Source organism: Trichosurus vulpecula, chromosome 4, assembly GCF_011100635.1.
Source record: "Trichosurus vulpecula isolate mTriVul1 chromosome 4, mTriVul1.pri, whole genome shotgun sequence".
In the NCBI taxonomy this organism is placed as follows: Eukaryota; Metazoa; Chordata; class Mammalia; order Diprotodontia; family Phalangeridae; genus Trichosurus; species Trichosurus vulpecula.
The window spans coordinates 195,327,751-195,354,833 of NC_050576.1; the positions used below are offsets into that span (position 1 = coordinate 195,327,751).

The 27,083-nt window shown below is 42.5% G+C and overlaps 1 protein-coding gene across 1 annotated transcript in view; it reads left to right on the top strand.

Annotated features, from left to right (window-relative positions):
• MRC2 (mannose receptor C type 2) overlaps positions 1 to 27,083 on the top strand; it is a 93,052-nt gene that overhangs the window by 37,299 nt on the left and 28,670 nt on the right. The window contains exons 2-6 of the mRNA XM_036754617.1: positions 16,202 to 16,615; positions 18,159 to 18,332; positions 19,253 to 19,417; positions 21,654 to 21,767; positions 23,464 to 23,610. Coding sequence (XP_036610512.1) covers positions 16,202 to 16,615; positions 18,159 to 18,332; positions 19,253 to 19,417; positions 21,654 to 21,767; positions 23,464 to 23,610 — 1,014 coding nt within the window. The remainder of the gene's footprint in view (positions 1 to 16,201; positions 16,616 to 18,158; positions 18,333 to 19,252; positions 19,418 to 21,653; positions 21,768 to 23,463; positions 23,611 to 27,083) is intronic.

Sequence of the window (27,083 nt, forward strand, 5' to 3'; positions counted from 1 at the left end):
CATAGCACCGTGATTAGCGCAGTGCTTGGCACATAGAAGATGTTTAATAAATGCTTGTTTCCAGGGGCAGCTAGGTGGCGCAGTGAATAAAGCACCAGCCCTGGAGTCAGGAGGACTTGAGTTCAAATCCTGCCTTAGACATTTGACACTTGCTAGCTGTGTGACCTTGGGCAAGTCACTTGACCCCAATCGCCTTGCCTCCTCCCACTCAAGGAGCCAAGAGTTTTAATACTAGTTCTCCCACCTCTGCCAACAAGGGAAAGTTGCCTCCTCTCTAGGTCTCCATTTTCTTATCTGTCAATTGAAAGGACAGGGGCTAGGTGACCTCAAAGTTCCCTCCAAGCTTAGCAACGCTAAGCTAAGCCTTCAGCATTGTCTGATTCTAAACTATCATGGTCACCCTTTTTTTCCATTGTTCAGAGGTCTAAAGCCTACCTCATGTCAGAATTGTCATGAGTTCTTAATCAACGGAATACAGATTAACATGTTTCTGCCATGTTAGGCGAAGAAACAGTGTGGCTGTCTTCCTGGTCACCAACCTAAGAGCCATTCAGTCTTAAAGTACCTTTCGCAGGAATGGAAGTGGGCACAGCCGATGTTTATTTTGGCTTCTACCTTCCTGACTGTGTTGGGATGGGGAGGGTGAACATTTGGCATTTTAAGAACTTGGAAAAAAAAAGTCAAGAACAGATGTTTCAGACCTTCAAGGATACTGAACGCAGTACCGACCTTGGTTTGTAAAGGGGCCAGCCTAATTGGGGCTCCCTTTCATGAAACTGGTTTCAGTGTTGGACCTGGAACATAGTTCTGCTACTGGAGTGGGGGTAGGAGAATCTTTGGGTCAGGATGTCAGCCTTGTAAAGAGGTATACTACATCTCTCAGCCTCTCTTCCATTCCTTCCCACCCCAATCGCCCCTCTTCAGGCTTTGTAACAGTGATACATCCCAATGGAGTGGGTAGGAAGCGCAGAGCTTCTGTAGAGGAAGGGAAAAGAGGTCAGTCCTGGCTGCGCTGGGCTTGGGGTAGCTGATAAGCGTAGAGAGCCCCTTGAGCTGCAGAATTTCCCATGAAAGTGCAAACAGCAGCCAGGCAAATGTGGCTCTCCTTGTGCAAGGAGACAGGGAGAAAGAGTGGTATAAAATGAGACAGGAAAAGGCAGGCTTAAGGAAGGGAACGAGAACAAAACATGCCAGTGGGATGTTTATTATAGTATGGTAGATTTAGATCTGGAGGGACCTCAGAGACCATCTAGTCTAGTCCTTCATCTTATAGAGGATGAGGCTTGGAGATGTTATGTGACATGCTCAAGGTCACACAGGTGGTAAGTGTCAAGACCATAGTTCCCTACCATAATAATAATAAAAATATATTTATGTTATTAGTATATAAATATACCATATAATACATGTAAAATAATAAACCATAATACTAAAATAATATTTATATTATTAGTATATATTAGTATCTATATACTATATGTATATACTATATATGCATACTATATATATACATAAATAGTATATATTAGTATATATAAATAGTATATAATAAGTAGTAAGTACATAGTACTATATGCCAGGCACTGGGTTAAGTGCTTTACAAACATTAGCTCATTTGATCTTTGCAAGAGCCTTGTAAGGTAGGTTTCATCCTTATTTTACAGTTGAGGAAACTAAGGCAAACAGTGGTCATGTAATTTGCCCAATATTACATAGCTAGTAAGTGTCTGAGGCTGGATTTGAACTCAGGTCCTTCTTACTCCAAGGCCAGGGCTCTTTTTCACTGTGCTGCCTAGTTGCCTAGAGAGGTACCTTTCTAATAAGAAAAGAGGGAGGTGGATTTTCTTGCTTTCACTTCTTCTTTGGGGGTAAGCTTTTTCATTACATTTATGCACATTACATCCCATTTTTTTGGTGGTTGTTCTTAACATTTACGTTGTTTTAGTTATTTGTCCTGGTTCTGTTTACTTCCCTCTGTACTATTTCATGTACATCTTCCTATTCTTGTCTGAATTCTTCATTCATCATTTCTTCCAGCACAAGATTGTTTCACTGCATTCATTTACCACATTTTGTTCTGCTATCATCCAGTCTATTTTGTTTCCATTTCTTTGCTAACTACAAAAAAGTGCTGCCGTGAATATTTTGTCATAGAGACAAAATATTGGAGGGATTTGTCTCATGGTACTAACATCATAGGGGGAGGGTCATGCTTCCTTCCCACGAGGCTCTTCTGGCCTGCTGTTCCCATTCCCGGTGATGTGATTGTATGACACCTCTGCTCCTTACCTGCTTCCTGGACACGCTCCTCTTGATCCCCTAGCCATCACACTTTCACCTTCTCTCACTGTCAAGTCCTGAGCTGCCCCTCCCTTTCTCCCCCATAATTAAATAATTGGCCATCAGAAGCCATCAGCCTTGCAGTGGAACCACAGATCAGAGTCTCTGGGGCATGGGCTACTCTCCCATCACAGCTAGACCTTACTGAGGCTGTATTTGCACCTCACCTTTCACAGGGGATGCCTGGAATCAGCAGCTGGGTGGGTATGCGCCCCTTTGGATGGGATTCTGAGGGCTTCTTGCAGCCAAAGTGAGCTGTTCTCCTGCCCCTAGATGCTAGAATTCTTAGTTATATTTCAGCATTGGATGAAGCCTATGAAATCATGAAGGACCCAGGATGGGGGAAAGGGGAAAGGGGGCTGTATTGTTCACTGAATCTTAGAACATTCGCCCCTTGTCTATGATTCCGTCTTCTTTATGTAATAAGTTGCACAAAAAGTCTGCACAAATATTTCCGCCCCGCCCCCCCCCAAAAGCATCTTTCCAGCTAGGCAGCGGGGAGAGCAGGTTCAAGGAAGTTACACTCCAGTTGGGGACACCACATACATATGAAGTGCCTAGAGGACACTTAAAAAAATTGCAGCTCACATCTTTGGAGCAATTCAAGGTTGACGTAGAATTTTCACCCACAACAATCTGGTGAGCTATTTGTGTGTTTTATTGTTGCCATTTATACAGATGAGAAAATTGAGGCCTGGAGATGTGAAGTCATTTGTACAAGGTTATCCAGTTAGTAAGTGACAGAGTAAAAACTCAAAGCAAGGTCTCTTGACTCTAAAATTGGCATTCTTTTTACCATAGAACCATATCTCTCCAGTTTTGTTTGCGTATTTGTTTTTGGTGCTGACCTATAATTTCATCTATATAGGGACCTTCCAGTGTGTAAACTCCTTCCACCAATGCAGATTTTCAGCTCTTCTATAACATACAGTCTCACGGCATTGCCTTGGACACATAACAGCTACTATGCAATACATGAAGATGAACAAGATAATACACATATCTGGACAAGTTTTATAGCATAAAGTACATACATCAAGTACTGAAGAGACATGGTATATGAAAGAGATGATGTAAGCTCGGATTAGTTGGGCCTACTAGGGAGTGTGGGGGATAAAGTGCTGAACTGAGAGTCAGAAAGACCAAAGTTCAAATCATGCCTCAGATATTCACTTTGTGACTCTGGACAAGCCACTGAACCTCTCTCAGACTCTGATCTGTAGCTCCTCTGCAAGGCTTGAATGAAATAATATATGTAAAATGCCATATACATGTTAACTCTTATTAATTAAGACAGGTTTGTTGGAGGTATTGTCTGTTGGCAAGAGTGTTGGGACTGTAGTCTGAGGACCTAAATTAAATCCCAGACCTCCAATTTACTATCCGTGTGACTTTGGGACCATCCTCTCATTTTCGCCTCTTTGCCTTTGCTTCGTTTTGTTGTTGTTCAGTTATTTCAGTCACGTCTGATTCTTTGGACTCCATCTGGGGTTTTCTGGGCAAGCTACTGGAGTGGAAAAGCCATTTCTTTCTCCAGCTTATTTTATAGATGAGGAAACTGAGGCAAATAGGATTAAGTGACTGTAGCAGGGTCACATAGCTAGTAAATGTCTGAGGCCAGATTTGAACTCAGGAAGATGATTCTTTCTGGCTCCATGCCAGCACTCTATGCAGTGTACCACCCAGCTGCCCTCTGGGCCTATTACCTCGTATGTAAAATAAGAGATTGGAAGAGGTGGTCTCTGAGGTCTCTTCTAGCTCATGGCAATCAACTCTGATTGGTTGGCAATTAATGAGAGGGGGACTTTACAAATAAAAGTGAGCTCACTCCAGGGAAGGGCTGTCACCCTTGGACAGAGAGACTAACCCTATACCCAAACAACCCCCAGCCTTGGGCAATCTAGACAAAGGAGATCTCCCTCCACCCAAGCTTGATTGAGTAGAATTCACCTAAGATTGGAGATTCCTTGTAAGGTTGGGTGGGGTCTGATAGAGAAGAAAGTTAGTTTCAACCTTCAGAGGCTGAGTTTTTAAAATGAGGACTTTAAAAAAGGGGGGGAATTCTGGATCTCCCCAAATTATTGCTTATTAGTAATCATTTTTCTCAAGGGGTAGGAGTGCCCTGAGGGTGGAGGAGAGCTATTCCTCACGGGTGCCTCATTCAGAATTGATGCCTTTCAACGGGTCAGGCCTGGCTGGGTTGTTTCTGCTGATTCAGAGCCATTTTCAAGAGTTGGCTTGTGGATGGGATTGTCTCATTGAAAGCAGCTGTTCCCCTTGGCTCTGGTCCCAGCTGGCGGGCCAGCCACCTCTCCCCAGAATGACCCCTCACATCTGCATGCCCCAAGAGGCTCAGCTCCTCAAGGACTCACTCTTCCCCTCCCAAATCAAACCACAGCCTAGTATCTAAGGCTCTCCATCAATTGCTTCCCAAACCTCCAACTTTACAGCTTTGTCTTTTATGCTTTTTGAACATGGTCCCTCTGTCCTTCAACAAACTTCTCTGCTTGTTGCTCCTCACATGTCTTTCTCATAATCCAGCCTCTGTACCTTTGCCCTTGCCATTCCTGCCCCTGCCACCCCCAGATGTTCTTAGCCCCCTCTCTACTTGTCCATGCTTTCCTCTGCCTTCAAGGCTCAGCAGAAATGATTCTTCTTCCTTGAGAAACTTCCTTGGATACTTTCACTTGTATATTCTTTATTCCTTTAGCCACTAGATTGTAGTACACTTAATATTGCTCTTATCCAGAAGTCTGACTTCCAGCAAACTCAATCATCTGGAACAGAGCCAGAAATCTGGAATTATATGACGAAGGCCTCTGAGCCACAGATAGCAGCCACAAAACACAGACATTTTTTCCACAGAACCCTGGCCTTCTTTTCCCAGGACAACTGTATGTATAAGTGAATATCCTTACCACCCCCTCATCTCCACTTCTGCGTCTTCAAAAGACATAGTGACAGCAGAAGTGATAGTTAACCAGGAGGCGAGAGACAAAAATATCTATAAACAGCAGACAAAAAAGTACAAGAAGGCTATAATCAGGGGCCAGTTAGTGTAGCACCAGACATTCCTGCATACCCACTTACTGTATAGTAATTGATGTCAGGAAGTCAGTCGACAAATATTTATTAAATATCTACTGTGTGCCAGGCACTGTTTGTAAATGATGATCTTGAGTAATCATGGAATCAGCCTAGAAGGACTCATTAAATGCTATTATATACCAGACTACCTGGGGTAGACCCTGGGGATACAAGTACACAAATGAGACAACCCCTATTTGGAAGGAACTTATGTTTTAATGGAGCCTATACACACACACACACACACACACACACACACACACAGAGTGAAATGCAAATCCATACAAAGTAATTAAATACAAGGTAATATGGAAGGGGGAGCACTAACATTTGGGGGATCAAATCACATTCAGTATCTTCTAAATAAACAGATAAGGAATGTAAGTCATTCATCTTAGAAAGATTTCTATCCAAAATAGGTAAAAATTTTTAGCATTTAAAGGGATAAATTTCATTATCTTTGAGTACGTGTTGTATACAGTATTTCTCCAGTAGCTTCATGCTTGAGTTCTCAGTCTCTCCAGCTAATAATAGCTGATATTTCATAGACAGAAGTTCTTAACCTGGTTTCCATGAACTTTTTTTTTTTGGAGACTAGGACACCCTATCTCACCCAGGGTGGAAGTGCTGTGGTCACTCATGGTCCTCCCTGATTACTGATTGGCACAGGAGCTTTAATCTGCTCTATTTTTTCTGATCTGGGTTAGGTTTTTAAGTTTTATTGATGTGTTTTGTTTTTCACATTATAAACACTTGTAGATTACTCTCACTCTTGTAATAAAGTAAGACTAATAATACAGTGACCTGATCTGAATGTGCATGCCACATTTCACATCTGTAGCACTGTTCCCCGCCCCTCCCCTGCCACTACCCCTCTATTTGAAAAAAAAAAACAAAACAGAAATCTTATTTTTTCTGTTTCCCACTGGGACAAAAAAGAAATTTCTTGTAACAAATATGCATGGTCAAGCAAAATAAATTCTCTTGATGATTACAGACAAAAATGTATAATTTCTTATTCTACACCCTAAATCCATCACTTTTCTCTGATGGATAGCATATTTCACCATCTGTCCTCTGGAATCATGAATGGGCATTGTATAGATCACAGTTCTTACAGTTATTAAAATTATGTGTTTTTACAGTGCTGATGTTATAGTAAAAATTGTTTTCCTGGTTCTGTTCATTTCATTCTTTATCAGTTTATAAAAGTACTCAAAATTGTTGATTTTTACAATACTGATGTTAGAGCTTGGCACAGTGCCTGGCACTTAATAAATGTTTATTGACTGATTTATTATTGATTGATAGTATAAATTGTTCTCCTGGTTCTGTTTGCTTCATGTGATGGGCATTCTCTTAGTTTCCAATTTTTTGCCACCACAAAAAGAATTGCTATAAATATTTTGTACATATAGGATATTTTCTTCCTTTTTCCACCACTTTTGAGTAGAGGACTAAGAGTAGTCCAGTTGGTTCAAAGAGCATTCCCCACTGAGTAACTTTTCTGTATAATTCTAAATCACTTTGCAAAATGGTCCTAGCCATTTATAGGTCTACTACGTGCATGTTAATGTGCTTTCATAGCCCTTCAACATTTATCATTTTCCTTTTTTTTAAGTCATCTTTGCCATTCTGATGAGTGTGAGATGGAACCTCAGAATTGGCTTAATTTGCATTTCTCCTATTAGTAGTGATTTGCAGCATTTCTCATATGACTATAGACAGCCAAAATTTCTTCCCTGGAGAACTGCCTGCTTATATCCTTCATATGTTAGTTGGAAAATGGTTCTTTTCTTCTAAGTTTTGAATCAGTTCCTTACATATTTTACATATCTTGGAAATGAAACCTTTTTCAGAGAAACTTGATGCAAAGATTTCATCCCAATTGTTTCCCATTAAATCTTAACTTTATTAGATTTGTGCAAAAACTTTTAAATTTCATATAATCAAAATTATCCATTTTATCCTTTGTGGTCCTCTCTATTCCTTGTTTAGCCCTAGTTCGGCAGCTTGCCGTTCCTTTGCTGGGGGATGGAGAGGAGGGCCCTTACCATATTAGTGCTAGCTAGACTCAGTTTGACCACTGCACCTCAGCACTCCTGAGTTCAAGAGATTCACTAGCCTCAGCTTCTCCCAGTAGTAGCAGTGATTACAGGTGTATGTCCTCATCCGCAGCTGTGTATAGTATCATGAGATAGGATTCACCAGATTGCCAAAAGCGTTTGTAACCCCCAAATAAGGTTAAGGATCCTTACTGTAGCCTCTTGAAGTTCCCTAAATGCCTTCTTCACAACAACCCTTTAAGGTACAGACTGCAAATGTTATTATAGTTATCCATTCCACATCGCAGGGTTGGGACATAGCGCCCCTGTGATCTGGAAGATCCTTGTAAAAATTTTGGCCCTCCCTTTGTACCAGAGAAGAAGTCTGAATTATTAGATAAATGATAAAATATATTGCCAAAAAGACTATTTTATGAAGGACTCATAAAGGGCAAACGTTCACATGACGGTCAGAAAAAGCAATACAAGGACATTCTCAAGGTCTCTTGTAAGAACTTTAGAATTGATTGTGTGACATGGGAAACACTGTCATGGTACCATCCAGCATGGTGTGCCCTCATCAGAGAAGGTGCTGTGTCCTATGAGCAAAACAGAATTGAAGTAGTTCATATGTGCATATTTAGACTCTATTCCAAATGTTCATGTGGACTATTTGTGCCCGACCTGTGGTAGAGCATTCTGAGCTCCTATTGGACTGATCAGCCATAGTCGGATGCATTGTAACTTGACTCTAACACAGTAATGTCATTTTGGTCCTCTTCAAGAATGAAGGACAACAACCAACCAATCCACCAACCAATATTGATGTTATACATTTATGCATTTCTTGAGTTTCTAAATTTTTTTCCATGTCATCTGCTGCTTCTGCAAAACTTTCAGAAAATTCCCATTTAATTTCTTTTGCTGACCCACAAATATATTGAAACCACGATGTGGAAAGCTGTGATATAGAAGGCATAACTGTATTCCCATTTTGCAGATGGTGAAATGGAGGCTGGGGGATTGGGGTGTTGAGTGACTTGCCCATGGTCACATAGCCAGTAAGTGTCCGAACTGGAATTACAATCCAGGTGTCCCATTCCATAACACTACATGGCTACTCAATCCCAGCACCACGTACAATGCTTAGTAAATGTTCACGAGCAATGTTGTGGGGATCTAGAGAGGAGAGGTTGGAGCACAAGGGTGAAGGATTGTCTTTCTGGATATTTCTTCTGAGACAGCCCACCTCTATGGCCACTAAGTGTCAATCCCATTTATTATCTCCGTGCCTTTTCTCACCTGGGATTTAGCAAATTCTTGGGTATAGTAAGAATTTAAATATTGTTCCTCTGATTTAATCTTGTCCTGAACTTTCTCTTACCGCAATCATTAGGGGAAGCCTTTACTGCTTGCTGTGGTCTTTTCTTCCTTAGATTATCTTGCACATACTTATTTACATGTTGATATCTTCCAAGAGAATATAAGTTCCTTGAGGGCAGGAACTGTTTTTCCTTTTGTCTTTGTATCCTAAGCACTTAGCTCAGTGCTTTGCACATTGTAGATACCTAATAAAGGCTTGGGTTTTTTAATGTCCTTTCCATTATTATGAACTTGACAAACATCAGCAAACATGAACATTTCTGAATACAAAGTACAGAAAAAGCCCCTGCAACTTTGAATCTCTAATATGTATAACTTCTCTTTCTCTTCCTCTTCCTCCTCCTCCTCTTCCTCTTTCTCCTTTTCTTCAACATTTTAAATTTAACATGATAGTTCCAGTACTTTGGTACTTAGCTGGGTTCCCTTTTGAACTCTTTTTCTCTTCTGTTTATTTTTATAAATTATTTGTTATTGTTCTTTTCTTTCTTTTCTTCTTTTTTTAGTTTCCCTCTCATTTCCTCAGTTTCCCTTCACCACAACCTCCCCCCAAAAGTCCTCCCTTGTAACAAATAAGCACAGACAAGGAAAACAAATCCACACATTGACCATGTCTGAAAAACGTGTACTTCATTCTGTGCCTCTGAATGCACCACCTCTCCATCAAGAGGTTGGCAGCATGTTTCAACATCAGTTTTGTGGAGTTTTGACTGGTCATCGCATTGACCATAGAGCTTGAGTCTTTCACAGTTGTTTTCCTCTGCAATGTCTTAATCTCATAAATTGTTCTTATAAATTCTCTCTGCATCAGCTTATACAAATCCTCCCAGGTTTCTCTACATCCTTCCCTTTCATAAATTTTTATAACACAATAATACCCTAGTATATTTACATATAAAAATTAGTTCAACTAATTCCTAATTGATAGGTACCCATTTTATTTTCGGTTTTTTGCTACAGTAAAAAGTGTTGATATAAATATATGCATCCTTTCCCTCTTTCTTTGTATAAGCCTAGTAGTTGTATCTCTGGGCTGAAGGGAATACACAGTATAGTCACTTTTGGGGTATAGTCCCAAATTGCTTTCTAAAATGGCTGTACCAATTCACAGCTCTACCAACAATGCAACAGTGCACTTGTTGTCCCTGAAACAATGGTCATCTTCCCTTTTTGTCATCTTTACCAATCTGATGAGTGTATAGTAAAACTTCAGACTTGTTTTTATTTGCATTTCTCTTACTATTAAGTATTTGGAGCATTTTTCATAATATTATGAACTTGATGAACATCAGCAAACATGAATGTTTACCATCTCTATGCTGATGATTCTTAAAGCTATCTAACTCACTCTAACGTCTTTGCTGACCTCCAGTCTCACATCTCCAACATGTCAAATGCTAGAGAGATATTGGTCAAGAAGTATGAAGATTGAGAAAAGGCTGTTGGATTTAGCAATTAAGGGATCATTGGTAACTTTGGTGAGAGCAATTTCAGTGGAATGATGAGGTCGAAGCTGGATTATAATGGTTAAGAAGAGAGCAAGAGGAGAGAAAGTTATCTGCTATCGATGACCTTTCCGAGGAATTAATCCACAAAGGACAGAAAAGATATAGGATGGTAATTATGGAGATAGAAGAACAAGGGGAGATTTTTTTGAAGAAGGGGGGAGAGTCATGGGTAGGTTTGTAAGCTGCTGGGGAGTAGACGGGGAGAGATAGAGTAGGGATGTCAGTTTGTTGGAGGAATGGGATTGCTTGTAAAGGTATAGGTGTTAACCTCAGTAAGGCCACCTCTTTGTGTGAGACAGGGGTGAAGGAGGAGACAGTGGCCAAAAGCACTTACTACATACACAGCCAGGACTGGGCTAAGTGCTTTACAATCATTATCTCATTTGTTCCTCACAACGGCTCTGAGAGAAAGGTGCTATTATTATCCCCAATTTACAGATGAGGAAACTGAGGCAAACAGAAGTTGAGTGACTTGTCCAAGGGTCATGCAGCTAGTATGTGTCTGAGGTCAAATTTGAACTCAGGTCTTCCTGACTCCAAGCCTTGCACTCTATCCACTATGCCACCGACCTGCTTCTGAGTGATGTGAGATGAGGAAGAGGGGAAAAGAGGATGCTCATAGCAAATGGCCTTGATTTTTTTTTCTGTAAAATATGAGGCAAGATTTTCAGCTGAGAGGGGGGTAGTGGGAGCCATGGGAGGTTTGAGGAGGGATAAAAAGATTTGGAAGAGCAGCTGCGGAGAGTAGGATAGTGAGTTGGAAAGGAGGTGTGGAGGGTTTGCCTAGTGGCGGGGAAGCCCAACTGAAGCTGTGTAACATAAATTTGTAATGGACCCAGTCAGAACGATTGCATAATTTTCTCCACCTTTGTTCAGCAGCCTGTGTGTAGGAACAAAGGCAGCAGATGGTGGGAGCCATCCAAGGCTGAGCATTGACAGTGCAATTGGTGATGTGATAAGAGGGTGATAGGACAGTGTAGAGTTGAGCTGGTTCACCAAGGGGTTGAGACGGGGAAAAAGAGGAGTGTGGCCAGTACAGGGAAGAGGGCACTGGAGAGAACTGAGGGATCAAGGGATTAGAGGTCATGGTGTAGATGAAGATTGGGGTAAAGGAAGGCAGAGGGAGAGGGGGAGAGCCAATAAATTATGATTAGATAAGGAGATTTTGAAATTCTTGAACATGGAGGTGGTGCATTTGTGGGTGATGGCAACATCAAGGGGATGACCCTTTTTGTGTGGAGGAGTAAGCCATGGGAAATAAGTAGGTTGAGGAACTGAATGATTAAAGTCTTTGAGAAAGAATCGCTACCTATGTTGAAATCCCCTAGTATTAGGGCAGCAGTTGGGGAGAAGAGAAAAATTTTGAGCCTGGAATTAAACTCATTGAGGAAGGAAGGGGAGTAATTTAGAGAAAACAGCTCCCAGATTTTGATTGGATGGTAGAGCACAGTGGACAGCGCAGAATCTTAAGTCTGTAAGACTCATCTTCCTTAGTTCAAATCTGGCTTAAGACACTTACTAGCTGTGTAACCCTGGGCAAGTCACTTAACCCTGTTTTCTTCAGTTTCTTCATCTGTAAAGTGAACTGGAGAAAGAAATGGCAAACTGTTCCAGTACCTTTGACAAGAAAACCCCAAACCAGGTCATGAAGAGTTGGACACGACTAAAATAACTGAACAACAACAATAACAGATGTGAATATCATAAATGTGTAAGGAGAAATTATAGAGTGATAGAGGTGGGGAGTGGGGATCCTGGAAGTGGCAATGGAGAGCAAAGTGTATTGCAACTGCTTATCCTTGACCAGTGAGCCCAGGGGAATCAGCTAAGGGTGAAGCAGGTACTGGAAAGAGTGTCCAGGGAATCAGTGTCACCAGGGAGAAGCCAGGTTTCAATGATTACTAAACTATGGAAGGAGTGGGAGAGGAAAAGATTTAGGGTGAAGGGAAATTTGTTGCCTATAGAACAGATATGGAGCCCAGATATATCTAGGTCACGTATCTTTTTTGGAGTTTATTGTAGCATATGGGTGAGATGTTGGACTAAACCTAATTTCTCCTAGACTGCTTTCCAAATTTTCCAGCTGTTTTTGTGGAGTGGTTAGAGCTCTTGAATTTATTTAATACTATGCTGTTCTATTCAATTGCTTCTGGGTCTTGTGTCCCTAATCTGTTTCACTGATCAACATTTCTATTTTTCAACCAGTACCAAAGATTTATGAGGATTACTGCCTTTTAGTATAGTTTGAAATCTTAGACTGCTGGGTCCTTTCCCATTTTTTTTCATTATTTTCCTTGAGATTTTTGAACTTTTGTTTCCAGTTCTTTTTTATTATTGTTTTTTTTTTCTGGTTCAACAAAGGAACCTTCAGGTAGTTTGATTTGTATGGAACTGAATATATAAGTTAATTTAGGTAGTGTTTTCATTTTTATTATATCAGCATAGCCCAACTATGAGCAATTAAAATCTGTAATTATTTAAATCTATATTTCTGTAATGAGTGTTTTGTAGTTGAATAGTTTGTATAATTCATAAATATGACTTGCTAGCTCGACTCAGAGACATTTCATACATTCTACAAAGGAATAAGTGGAATTTATTTCTCAATCTCTTCCTAAAGGGCTTTGTTGGTAATATACAAGCAAGTTGATAATCACTGCAAAAATATACAAAAAAGTATCAGCAAAGAGGCTACAACTATTGTGAGTTTGTACTTTTTGTTTGTTGTTTTTTGGTTATGTTTGATATTGGCATTTTGGCTTTGGCTCTGTTTTTATTAGATTAGCTAATGGTTTATCAGTTTGATTAGTTTTTTTCTTAAAAAACCCTAGTTCCTGGTTTTATTTATAAATTCAATGCTTTTTTGCTTTAAATTTTGTCTCGTCTTTGACTTTAAAATGTTTATTTTTGTATTTGGGTTTTTTGATTTATTGCTTTTCTGATTATCTTAATTTATGACCAATTCATTGACTCATTTTTTCTCTCTTCTGTTGATGAAGGTGTTTATAGATATAGAATGTCCCCTAAGAACTACTCTGGCTGAAATATAAAAGTTTTGATGTATTGTCTCATTGTTTTTCTTGAGGAAATTACCTATTTTTGTATGATTTATTCTTTGATTCACCAATTCTTTAGAATTAAATTATTTTGTCTCCATTTAAATGCTCCTTACTGAGTACATTTTTTTTTTTTTGCATTGTGGTCAGTACAGGATGTGTTAATATTTTCCCTTTTTTGTACTGTTTATGAAGAAGAGTTTTTGCCTTGTCACATGATCAATTTTTGTAAAAGTGTCATGCACACCAGAGAAATGTGTATGTCTTTCTATTCTCATTCAATAATCACCTGTGATCCTTTCTCACTTTTAAACAATTCTATACAGTTCCTTAATATTTTTCTAATTTTTATATTCTTTATAGATTTGTCTAGGTCTGAAAGGGAAACATTAAGTTCCCCAACTACTGTGGTTTTGCTGTTTATTTTTTCTTAATTTTTTTTTAAATTTCAAGTACTTAGATGCTATGCTATTTATTGCATTTATATTAAATATTTATATTATTTATGATACCTTTAGCATAATATAGTTATCTTTTAACCATATCTTTATTTATTGTTACCTGGTTTAAAATCATGATTCTTATCTCTTGCTTTTTAAAAATCACCAAGTACATAAATTCTGCTCTAGGCCCTTAGTTTAGCTCTGTGTGAATTTTCATGTTTCAAATGTGTTTCTTATAAACAGCATATTGTTGGGTTCTATTTTCTAATCCATTTGCTACCTCCATCTATTTTATGGATAAATCTATCACATTTAGCATCACTATAATGATTATAAGTTATGTATTTTCGTTTATCATATATCATATATCTTTTATCTTATATCTTTTCTGCATTTGCTCCTGACCCCCCTCTTAGAAGAAGAAGAGGGAGAAAGAATTTGAGTGTGTGTGTGTGTGTGTGTGTGTGTGTGTGTATACAACCTTCCTTTATCTGGTTCAGATAAGAGTGAGGGTCATTAGATGCCTTCTCTCACTTTATCCTCATTATTTGTATACTCTTCTAATGAACTTGGTTTATATGCTTTTAAAAATCTCATTCAGATATTTTCTGGAGTTTATATGGGCAGTGGAGATTCACTATGACCTTTCACATTGCTATCTTAACCAGAAGTCAATTGTTTTTTCAACAGAATACTGTCTTACTCAAAACCCCACATTTATATTTTATCACATGGGGCAATCAGATTGGAGTCATACATCCTTTGTCAGGGGGAGGGGTAGTGGTTTTGATGCTGGCCTCCTTGGAGCCCTGATCTAAAATGTTCAGTTTTATCTCTGGGAAGGCTCTTTAGAAGCAGCTGGTATTTTTCCCTTTCTCTGGTCTCAGGCCCTTTCCCTACCCCCTACAGAGGGACATTTTCCATTAACCCATCACTGACCTTGAAGGAACTTTTGACTTAAAAACATTAAATCCCTGGAGGAGGCCTTGGGCAGCCCTGGCGAATTCAGTTGTGGTTTGTGGGATGAGACAAGAGAAGGAATGAGAGAAAAGAATAGATTGAGAGGACAAAGCAGAGCCAGGACAAGCCAGTCTGGCTACTGAGGTCACTCTCTTAAGTAGTCTGCTTGGTCCTATCCAATGACTACTGTTTGGGGATTGAAGAAAAGGATACTAGAGTTGTAGTCACCAACACCCCGACTTCCATATTGGTGCCAAAGTCTCACAGGAGGGGTGACCACACATCACAGAACACCAGAGCTGAAAGAGACCTAGAGATTATCCATTATAAACCCTGCCCCTCCCCCACCAATTCATTTAAAAAAATACCAATTTTTAAAACTGGTCAGATTCTTGAACTGATGAATTCATCAATTACCTTCCTGTATACCACTCTATTAATCAAGGAAACAAAAACATTTAAGCAAAACTGACAGAGCAACCATGTTTGATTGTTTAAACAATATTCTCCACCTCGTTAGGGATATGTGTTCTGTCCTCCGTTCTCTAGGACCAAGAGTGTTCATTGTGATTAATTTGAGTCCCACTGCCTTCTTAGTTGCTTTCATTTATATCATTGAAATCATTGTATATATTGTCTTCTCATGCCTCTCTGAATTCTTCATGTTCTTCATTTCTTATGGTGCAATAATATTCCATTATGTGCAGAGGCCACAACTTGTTCAAACCTTCTCATCTTACAAATAAGGAGGATAAATGACTTTCCCAAAGTCACACTGTTTTGTATAAGGCATAACCACTATTTTAACTCAGGCCTCCTTACTCTCATCCTAGCTTTCTTTCAATGACATCATCCTGGGATTCGGAGCTGGGGAGTGTCTTGATGAAAGCAGTGCTTTTGAGTATGTCTGTTGATAAAGTATAAGATGGAGTAGAGGAGGGAGAGAGACAGGAGAGAGAGAGGGAGAGAGAAAGAGGGAGAGAGGAAGAGAGGGAGAAAGGAAGAGAGGGAGAAAGGAAGAGAGAGAGAGAGGGAGAGAGAGAGGGAGAGAGAGAGGGAGAGAGAAAGAGGGAGAGAGAGAGAGAGAGAGAGAGGGAGAGAGAGAGGGATAGAGAGAGAGAGGGAGAGAGAGAGAGAGAGAGAGAGGGAGAGAGAGAGAGAGAAAGAGAGAGAGAGGGAAAGAGAGAGAGAGGGAGAGAGAGAGGGAGAGAGAGAGGGAGAGAGAGGGGGAGAGGGAGGAAGAAGAAGGAGGAGGAGGAGGAGGAGGAGGCTGAGAGGTCAACTAAGAAGTTATTTTGTAGACTAGAGATAAATGATGTCAGTGGGGATCAATGAACAGGAGAGATATTTTTAATGCCTCATTACCTGCCTTTTTTTTGCAGAGCCCAATGTCTTCCTGATCTTCACTCATGGGATTCAAGGCTGTCTGGAGGCCCAAGAAGGACAGGTTAAGGTCACACCAGTCTGCAATACCAGCCTACCTACCCAGCAGTGGAAGTGGGTCTCCCGCAACCGGCTCTTCAACCTGGGTGCCATGCAGTGTCTGGGCCTGGGCACAGCCTGGCCTGGTGCCAATGCAACCGCAGCCCCATCCCTGGGCACCTACGAGTGTGACCGAGAGGCCCTGAGCCTGCGCTGGTACTGCCAGACCCTGGGGGACCAGCTGTCTTTGTATCTGGGGGGCCATACAGGGAACACCTCAAAGACTGTCCTCTCTGATCGTGGAGACCAGACAAGGGGCAACCAATGGCGTATCTATGGAAGTGATGAAGATCTGTGCTCTGTACCCTACTATGGTGAGGGGCCCAGGGAAGAATAGCACTTCCCAAAGAGAGTATGGGGAGAGGTGAGAGTAGGGCCCCAGGGCAGGAGCGGGCCAAAAGGGAGCCAACGTGTAAAGCCCTTTCAGTGAGGATCATTCCCTCCTGCTGCTACGGGCTCTGGGGAAAGAGTCCCTTTCTGTCCTCCACCATTTTACTCTTCTAATAAAATTTTCCCCAAGAAGCACTCTACAACCATTTCCCAAATAATAATAGTTCACATTTATAGAGCACCCTAAAGTTGGCAAAGCTTTTTTCATGTTATCTCATCCTGTCTTGTTGAGTCGTTTCAGTCGTACCCAACTCTTCATGGGGTTTTCTTGGCAAAGATACTGGAGTGGTTTGCTATTTCCTTCTCTAGCTCATTTACAGATGAGGAAACTGAGGCAAATAGGGTTAAATCACTTGCCCAGGGTCACACAACTAGTTAAGTGTCTGAAGATGGATTTGAATTCAGGTCTCCCTGAGCTCAGGTCTGTGCCACCACGGGTACTATTGTACGCCCATTTTCAGTTGAGGGAATCAAGGCTTAGGGAGGTTAAGCAGTTAGTTCAGGCTCAGTATCTTGGGAGTTGGGAACTAATCCCAATTCCAGCATTCTTCCTGCTATATTATGCTGCTTTTCCAAAAATTTGTTATATCCATCTCATTTTGTTATTTCCTATGAGGTTAAATAAAGCAAGTCTCATTTCCACTATAGGATGAATAAATGGAGACCCAGTATTGTTAGGTAACACAATGTGGCAGAGCTGAACGTGGGTCTCCTGAGCATCAGAACTCTCCCCACTAGGCAATCCTCCTTCTCCTCACTCCTTTCTTGGGAGACCACCTGGGTTCTGATATAGATGCCCTGGCCAGCAGATTTGGGGGAAGGGTGTGGCAAACGAAAATGGGCGCCCTGAGCAGCAAGGCTTGAAAGGAGTTATCTTTCAGCCATCTCTCATCTTGACCCCTCCTCATAGCCACACCTTGCAGTTTGTGTCTGTATATGTAGGAAGGGAGCCCCTATATACACTAGCTGAGTAGGAGCTGCTCAGGTTCTAGAGGGAACGGAACTTCAGGGTGGTGAGAATTCTTTGTTTCTGAAGCTTCCTAGACTACATCCGTGAAATGAGCAGGAAAGAAGAGGGTGGGTTGGGTCTTAGGAACTCAGAGACCTCTAGCTTTTCATAGCCACAAGTAGCAAAGGTACAGGAGGCTAAATCTGGAAACTCTTTGGGGAAAACACAGGTCCATTTTGTTCCTTCCTTGACTCTGCTATAGCTCCAAGGATGTGGAAGGAGAGGAGAAAGGATGGGGAAAAGTAGATCTTTCTTCCCCTCCCCCTCCCACTTCTTTCCCATCATCATCCCATTGCTATCCAGAGTTCCTACTTGTGATGTGATAGAGAGCTGGGGGCAATGGGTTGGTCACTGACACCCCCATTCCACTTAACTGTAGTATAGGGAGCGTAGGAAATTCTTTTGGTGCCCTAATAATGAGAGCTCTGGCTCCTCCCCCTTTCTCCCTTCCCCTACAGAGATCTACACAATACAAGGAAACTCTCACGGGAAGCCCTGTACCATCCCCTTCAAATACGACAATCAGTGGTTCCATGGGTGCACCAGTACTGGCAGAGAAGATGGGCACCTCTGGTGCGCCACCACCCAGGATTACGGCAAGGATGAGCGATGGGGCTTCTGCCCCATTAAGAGTGAGTGTTGTCTCTGCCATCCCTCATCCCTATCCCTAGGGTAAGGTCCCAGGAAGTGGGGAAGGGAAATGGGGTGTAGGAAAAGGCCTGAGGGAAGTGATTGATAGACTTGCAGATGAGGGCTGGAAAGGTTAGAAGGAGTCTGGGACTATGTTAGGGGGAGGGGTGGAGAAAAAAGCTGGAGGGTCCAGGAAACCAGTAATGGAGAAAGATTTGTCTGGGAATTTTAGGGGCCTTAGAGATGTGACTCTGTGTTGTCAGTTTCCATCCCCACCATCTATCTGGGCAGTGCCTCTTGACTTTGGAGATGGAATACGACATGGATGCTTAATTTTTTTTTTTTTACTATGGACCCCTTTCAGAGTCTGGTAAATCCTATGGCCTTGAAGAGGACCATGACATCAGTAAGATGAATTCACTTAAAGTGAGAATTGGAAGACCTTAGCTTAAGAAGTCCAAGGTCTCCCACTGCATCCTGGGCCATCTCCAGTGGTCCTGGTGAATATCAGGCCACTGGACCCAGATTGCTCTGGAGGAGAAAGTGAGGCTGGTGACTTTGCACAACCCTCCCTCACTTAAATCCAATTCAGTTGCAAGTCATGGCATCATTTTCCTGATGTCTTGGTCCTCTTTGAGAACAAAGGGCAAACTACAAAGCCTATGGACCCTTTTCAGAGTAATATTTTTAAATGTATAAAGTAAAATACATAGGCTTACAAAAGATACCAATTGTATCGAATGAAATATGGTCATCAATATTTATCAAGTTGGAAAAAAATGTTCAGAACTTCTGGAAAGGGAGGTTGAGGGTTAGTACCTAGCACCAGGGCAACTCATGGCATGGTCACTTGTGGGGTCGGTCACTAGGCTGTGTCTACCCAGAGCTCCCTCCACTCCCTTCCTCCCTGATGCTATTCCAGGTAACGACTGTGAGACTTTTTGGGATAAGGACCAGCTGACGAACAGCTGCTACCAGTTTAATTTCCAGTCTACACTGTCCTGGAGGGAGGCCTGGGCCAGCTGTGAACAGCAGGGAGCTGATCTGCTGAGCATCACAGAGATTCATGAGCAGACGTACATCAATGGTGAGTGAGGCCAGGAGGGGGATGCCTGGTGTTTCCAATCTAGTGAACCTAATTCTTCATAGGTCCTTCCCTTTCCTACAAACAACCTAGTATGGGGTCAACAGCAAACAGGGACATCCAGGAGGACTTTTAGGGAACAACAACTAAGGTATAGTGGGGGGAAATGCATTTGGGGTCTTTGGAGGGTTCTAGACAAGAGTGTGCTGGTAAATATTTAACCACCAGCTCTCCAAGGAAAAAAAATACCTTCCATATACTTTTAAGTTTAATCTTCGTTATTAACATTTTCTCCATCACTTTCTGAAGTCTAGATAATCAAATAAACCCTGATTTGTAGTGTCTTCATATTTCTGGGGTGTAAATGCTCACGCAGAAAATTTAACAATGGGCTCTCTCAATCCAGTAAGAGATGGCTGCAGCACATCTTCCTTGGTTTGTGTATGTGTAGGAGGATAAAAGAACTCCTGGGCTGTTGAAGGCAGATAGGTAGAGGAGAGAAGGGTGAGATCCTCAGAGCTGGGGCTACTGTCATTTATTTATTTTAAATATACATTTTTAATTACACATCTCTTGCATCAGTGGGCTGTGATTTCAATGGTGTGTTAACTCCCTCTGCCAATTGCAGATTGTAACCTGTCTATAATAATCATGAGAGGAACTATACCTATGATTTCATTGGCATAGGGCAGTGGTTCTCATGGTGTTGTCTGGGGAATTTCTGGGGGTCCCCAAGATCCTTTCAGGGGGTCTGTGAGGCCAATACCATTTTTATAATAATATGAAGTTGTTCTAATTTCTAATAAGGTAAAAATCAATAGGTATAACCCATGTAAACAAAGGCTATTTGGAGTCTTCAATAAATTTAAGAGCATAAAGCGATTCTCAAAATTTTTTTTAAGTATGTAAAGGGATCTTGAGACCAAAAAAATTTAAAAACTGCTATTATAGGGAATGGGGCTGCTAGGTGGTGCAGTGAATAGAGAACCAGGCCTGGAGTCAGGAAGACTCATCTTCATGAGTTCAAATCTGGCCTCAGACACTTACTGGTTGTGTGACCCTGGTCAAGTCACCTAACCCCGTCTACCTCACTTTCTTCATCCGTAAAATGAGCTGGAGAAGGAAATGGCAAACCTCTCTAGTATGCCAAGAAAACCTGAAATGGGCTCAATGAGAAGTATAGGGATTTTCCACCTTCTGATGGAAGCTTCTCTTCAGCTTATATAGTTTTAGAGGGTTGCTTAGAACATCGAGAGAAGTTAACTTGCCCAGTATCCCACAGCCATGTCAGAGACAGGACTCAAACCTAGGTCTTCTTGGCTTCAAAGTCAGCTCTCTGTCCGTCACTCGATGCCTCTCTAATAATTATGGTAGCCAGCATTTATATAGTGTTTTCAGGTTTGTGAAGTCCTTTACCTCCGTTATCCCATTCGATCTGTGAGGTGGGTACTTTAGCTTAGTAGAGAAGTTGGAGGCAATTGTGTGGGGCTCAGAGGTTGTGCTCAAAGTCCAGTGAGTATCAGAGTTGAGACTGGATCCCAGGCTTTCCTGATTCTAAGACCGGCATGCTGGCACACAGCCTCACCCGCTTTACTGACAATCCACATAAAACGAAACAATGAAATAAGTGGAAGAAAGAAGAAAAGCAGAAAAATAGAGCCTCAAATTCTAAACTGTTTTGTGGTTTGCCAAAAGAAATGTGCCAGTATGTTGGCAAGCTTCAGTAATAACGTGACAGTATAGGTAATGATAACAATGATACGGACAGGGAGCCTGACATGGTGGATAGGGTTGGCCGTGTGACCCTGGGTAAGTCACTTGACCTCCCAGTTCTCCCCAGTAACCCTCTAAGGGTCTAAATTGAAGAACTGATGCAGAACGATGCCCATGGACATTGGTAGGAGGAGTTGCCCACATCAGTGAAATCATAGGCCTGGACCAACCCACAATGACCAGAAATAATACTAATAATATACATGATGTTGATAACGATAATGTGCCTGGGATTCCTTTTCAATTTTTCTTCCACTTGTGAACTTGGAGTTGGTTTTTTTTTGTTGGGGGAGGGAGGGGTGTATTTCCTTCCCAGAAGGATAAATCTTTTACGTGTTTTTCTATAGCCTTTGCGTCTGGGACTTGTACATAGTAGGAACCTTTGTTGACGTTAATTCCTGTTTCTTTTCCCCCCTTTCCCTCCTCTCTTCCCACTTCCTTCACCTTTCTTTGGCCTTGTGCCCAGGACTGCTCACTGGCTACAGCTCTACGCTCTGGATTGGACTTAATGATCTGGACACCAGTGGTGGCTGGCAATGGTCTGACAACTCTCCCCTCAAGTATCTTAACTGGGAAAGTGGTAAGGCCTCGGACCTCCACATCCATCGGCCGCGTAGGGCCCCCTGAGTGCCAGAGAAAGTACCCCCTCTTCCTTTCTTGTAAGGGGAGAGTACTGTACTCTCTCTTCCGTATGGGCAATAACCTAAGGGTATATAGGTATGGAGGGGCAGCTAGGCGGTGTGGTAGATAGAGAGCTGGACCAGGAATCAGAAGGAGCTAAATTCAAATCCAACCTCAGACACTTTTTAACTGTGTGACCCTGGGACAAGTTACTTAATCTCTATCTGCCTCAGTTTCCTCATCTGTAAAATGGGAATATTAATAGCCCCCACTACACCAGGCTTGTTGTGAGCATAAAATGAAGTAGAGTTTGTAAATTAATTTGCAAACTTTTAATCACCATATACATGTTACCTGTTATTGGGGCTGTCAAAGGAGAGGAGGTGAAACCGTGGTCCGGCCCTATTGTCGGAGAAGAAGAAACAGGGCAGGAGGACACCTCCTTGTCCCCCTCTGCCTTTCCCATCTTTTGCTCTCCCACCCCAAAGTCCTTCCCCTGTGGTTTAAGTCAGGTCTCAGAATTCTCCCTGCTAGGTAACTCTTCTCCTGACTCCTTTCCTGGGCGCGTAGGTGGGTAGCCGATTAGCAGAGAGAATGGGCGTTTGGAAGGGTTTGCCCCTACAGCCATCTCTCTGTCTGGTCCTTCTCTTTTTACTCACCTCCCACTCTGTGATGTTCTGGAGTAGGGAGATCCTGGTGAAGAGTGGTAGCAAATGTTCTCCCTACAGTGCCGACTAAGACACGGGCCCATTTCTTCTGCCATTGTTCCAGCATAATTAACATCTGGGCCTTGTGTGCTGGTGGCTGTGTCTCCAGGCTGTCTCATCAAGCCTCGTCTAATCTCCTAAAAGAAGTTCAGTGGCTCACCCTTCCTGTCTCATGTGTCTTTCTTCCATGGTCTGACTCACCTGAGAGGTCATCGAGCCTAATTCCAATGAATTTTGAGAAGATAACAATTTAACAATTTGTTTATATAGCCTGTTAAGTTCATGGGGTCATAGAGCTAGAGCTGGACAGGACCTTAGAGGTCATCCAATCCAAAACCCTCATTTCAAAGAAGAGAAAGCTTAAACCATGAGAAATGACTTGTCTAAGATCATGCAAGTGGTGTCAGAGGCAGGTCTGGAATTTAGGTCCTTTAAATCCAAAGCTTCTTGACATGGGGCTCACCATACCCTTAGGCCTGCTGATGCCTTTAGTCCCAACCTCCAACATGGGGCAAGGTCTAGGCAACCTTCTATCACCAGCCTGGAGGAGGAGTTGGCAGAGGGAGCAGTGTGGATTCTTTGGGTTTGGTTTAGGGGACAGGAAGATGCCTTGAGAGGGCACTGAATCTAGTAGCTGTACTCTCCAGAACTCATGAGCCTAAGTTGGTTTGGGGGGAACTATCACTCTCCCTTCTATTCCTTAACTTGGAGATATGGAGTCTGATGGTGATGGGGTTGGTGGGGAGGTGGGTGAGAAGGGGGGCGTCTCTTGGATTTAGGGTTTTAGGTTTGAGCTCTTCCCTTCCTGGGGGGAGTCTCTCTTCCCCCCTTCTTCTTCTCCTCCCCTCCCCTCTTCTTCCTTCCCTTCCTCTTCCTTCCCCCCACTCTCTCTCCTTTCTTACCTCCCTCTCCTCTCTGTCTCTTTTTGTGTCATTCTCTCTCTCACAGATCAGCCAGACAACCCCAGCGAGGAGAACTGTGGGGTGATCCGGACAGAGTCATCTGGTGGCTGGCAGAACCGGGACTGCAGTATTGCTCTGCCCTATGTGTGTAAGAAAAAGCCCAATGCCACAGTGGAGACCTCCCTTCAGCCTGGTGAGCATGGACTTAAGAGGAAGGAAAGGGTTGGGGCAGCAATGGTGCCTCCCAGGGGATGGCTGAGGTGGTAATGGGCCAATGTCCACAGCTGATCCTATCTCTGCCTTCCCTGGACTCTGGGTCCATCTGTGCTTCTCTTGAGGGCTCTGGAGCTTGGCCTGTCCTGCTGACACCTGACATACCCAGTCCCTAGGGGCAGCGCCAAATAAATGAATGAATGAATGAATCAAAAAGCATTCTGTGCATGTCTCAAGGGTGGAAAAATCCATTATTAACTTGGTTCAACTGGAAATGGAATTTTTCCAAAAGAACTTTCATACTAGAAAACAAAGGAGGAAAAAACCACACACACACACACACACACACACACACACACACACACACACACACAAGCATAGAAGTCAGTATATTTTCTAGAGAACAGATTTCCTATCCTACATTAATCTACAAGTCTTAAGACTCTCTCCTGATCCTATCAATGTCCCATTATGTCAGCCCCTAACGCCTCCCCTGAAACAGCAAGGACAGAGGTGGCAGCTTCAGCATCCATATCCCTGTCTATCCTCTTTCCTATTCTCCTTTCATTCAATGCTTCTCACTCCTTTCCAGTGATTGGAACTTCTCCCCTATGGTCTGCTATCTCCTTCCCCTCTCAGGCTCTTTCTCCCTAATTTAGTGACTAGTCAAAGACTGAGTTGGCCAACACCAGGTAAGGGGCTCCTGGTCCCCAGTTTCCTTTCTTCTCTTCCAACTCTCTTTGGGGGCAGGCCCAAAATAGATTTAGGCTTTTTTTACTTCCTTCTCGTCTAAGAGCATCCGTTCCCTCAGTATGTTTTTCCAAATCCTATTTCACTTGGCCTCTGCAGCCACCCTTCCCTAGCCCCATGGATAAGAAAGCTACTTCTCTGTGGAGGTCTTAAGGATTCTTCCCCTGTGGATGATGTAGACACCATCATCACCTCCCCTGGAACCCTCCAAGTCTTGCCCTTATCCCTGCCCCATTCTCTCAGGTTTTTCCCCTTGTGTTCTAATCCAGAGTCTGGGACCTAAGAATTGCAGCTGCCGTCATCATCACCATGGCTCATATTTCTAGAGGAGGTTTTCAAGGCACTTTATGTACATCATCTCATTCACGCACTTCTCTCTCTCTCTCTCTCCATGTATATGTACATACGTGTGTGTGTGTGTGTGTGTGTGTGTGTGTGTGTGTGTGTACACTTTAAGGTTTAGAAAGGGCTTTCCTTGAAACAGCCCTGGAATTTCTGCAGTACAATGGAGAGAGGACATAGACACTAAAAGAAGAGGTCCCAGGTTCAAAGCCCATGCCGCTCCACCCCGCCCCTTTACTACTTCTTGTGACACTGGGCAAGTCAGCATGCCTGGGTCTCGCTTTTCTTATCTGTAAAAAGAGGGAGTTGGACTAGATTTTTGTCAGACAGTGCTTCCAGCAATAGATTTATGAGCTGGAGTAAGTTACAGAGCTGGAAGCTGAGGCTTGAAGAAAGTGATCATCTCTTGGTCAGCCTCAGTTTATCCTGTATATAGCTGGTTTGTATAGAGTTGTTTGCATGTTTTCCTTGAGATCAGGAATTGTCTTTTGCCTTTCTTTGTATCCCCAGCACTTAGGACAGTACCTGGCACATACGAAGCATTTAATAAAAATTTATTGATTGTCTGTCTAGAAGTTAAGTGATTTGTCTGTGGTTGCAAGGTCAATCCTGTCAGAGCCAGGATTAAAATCCAGTTGTCAATGAAAGAAAAAACCAAACAAACCAACCAACTTCTTAACAATTAGAGTAGTCCAAAATGTGGAGTGGGTTGTCTAAGATTTGTTGTTGGGGTGGGGGTAATGAGTTGCCCTTTACTGATGCCAAAACTAGGGGCAGATAGGTGGTATGGTGGATAGAGTGCCAGACCTGGAGTCAGGAAGACTCATCTTCCTGAGTTCAGATCTGGCCTCAGACACTTACTAGCTGTGTGATCCTGGGCAAGTCACTTAAACTCAGTTTCCTCATTTGTAAAATGGGTCAGAGAAGGAAATGGCAAACTACTTTGGTATGTTTGCCAAGAAAACTCCAAATGGGGTCATGAAGAGTAGGTCATAACTCAAAATGACTGAACAACAACAAAGAGCCCTGTCTGCATCTGGGCACAGATCTCCCAGCCCTGCTGAATTTTGCCCAAGAGAAATAGTGTAGGCGATTTTGTGAAATCCGATTTCCTCATCCTCCCTTCGCACTCCATCTTTCTTATCACCCTTTGCTATTCATTTGGCTTCTTCCAGCCTTCTCTCTTCTTTCAATCAAGGTGTCTTATGCTCCAGGCATCAGTGGAGGCCTGGAGGCCTGCCTCCCTCTAAGTCCCTCAGATCCCTGAGCCCTGCCCTTCCAGCAGACCTAAATGCAAAAAAAAAAAACAAAAAAAAAAACAGGAGGAAATGTGTGTGTGTGTGTGTGTGTGTGTGTGTGTGTGTGTGTGTGTGTGTGTAGAGGAGGAGCCTGTTTAAGGTGGAAAGATGACATCATAGCTGGCCAATCAGAAAAGCTCCCCATCCCCAACCCCATATGACAATTCCTGCATCCTGCAAAGTTCTTCTGTCAGTGGGATACACCCAAAGCCTCAGCCTGTACAATCTGGAGCAGCCTTTTTCTATGCTTAGGGGCTGGGGTGGACTGGGGAGAGGGTGAAGCAGGGTGGTTGCTTCTGTTTCTAGCTGGCACTCCCCTGTTTTCTATCTTTCTCAGGCTCCCTGACTCACCATGACCTGACCAGGCCCATCCACTGCCTCTCTCCTCTCCTCTAATTCTTATTAGAATGTATCTTCCTTCACCTTTCCACCCTGCTCTAACAGAGACCACTTAAAACCAATTTTAAATGTCCCAGTTTCAGTGGATCTTAAAGTCAGGAAAGGGATTTCCATTTGTGTGTATATACATGTGTGTGTGTGTGTGTGTGTGCACGTATGTGCACACACACACACACATTAGAAAGTAGAAGATATTATATTGAGCAATCAGAGTGAGTTGAAATTAATCTAGGATCTAGAATTAAGCTTCCTGGAGGAGCTGGGCTTGGGGGGAGGGAGGGATACCTTAACGTGGTTCAAAGTACTGAGTAAATTCTCTACTTTGATCCTGGGCAAGTAAAATTAACCTTTGTTTACCCCTCATCTGTAAAATGAGGAGAGTAATCCCTTCCTCCCATGGTTGTCATGAGGATAAAATCAGGTAACATCTATTCCAGTGCCTGGCACATAATAAGGTGCTTAACAGAAAGACTCTTCTCCTTATGCTCCTGTGCCCTCTGCTCTTCTCCCTTTTCTGTTCATTCTTGATGATCTCATAGGCTGCATTCAGTTATCATCTCAATCAACCAATGAGCATTCATTAAATGCTTCCTGTATACTAAACACCACAGGGACCAACTGCTGGGTACACAAAGAGAAGAGACATAGTCTCTGCCCTCAAGGA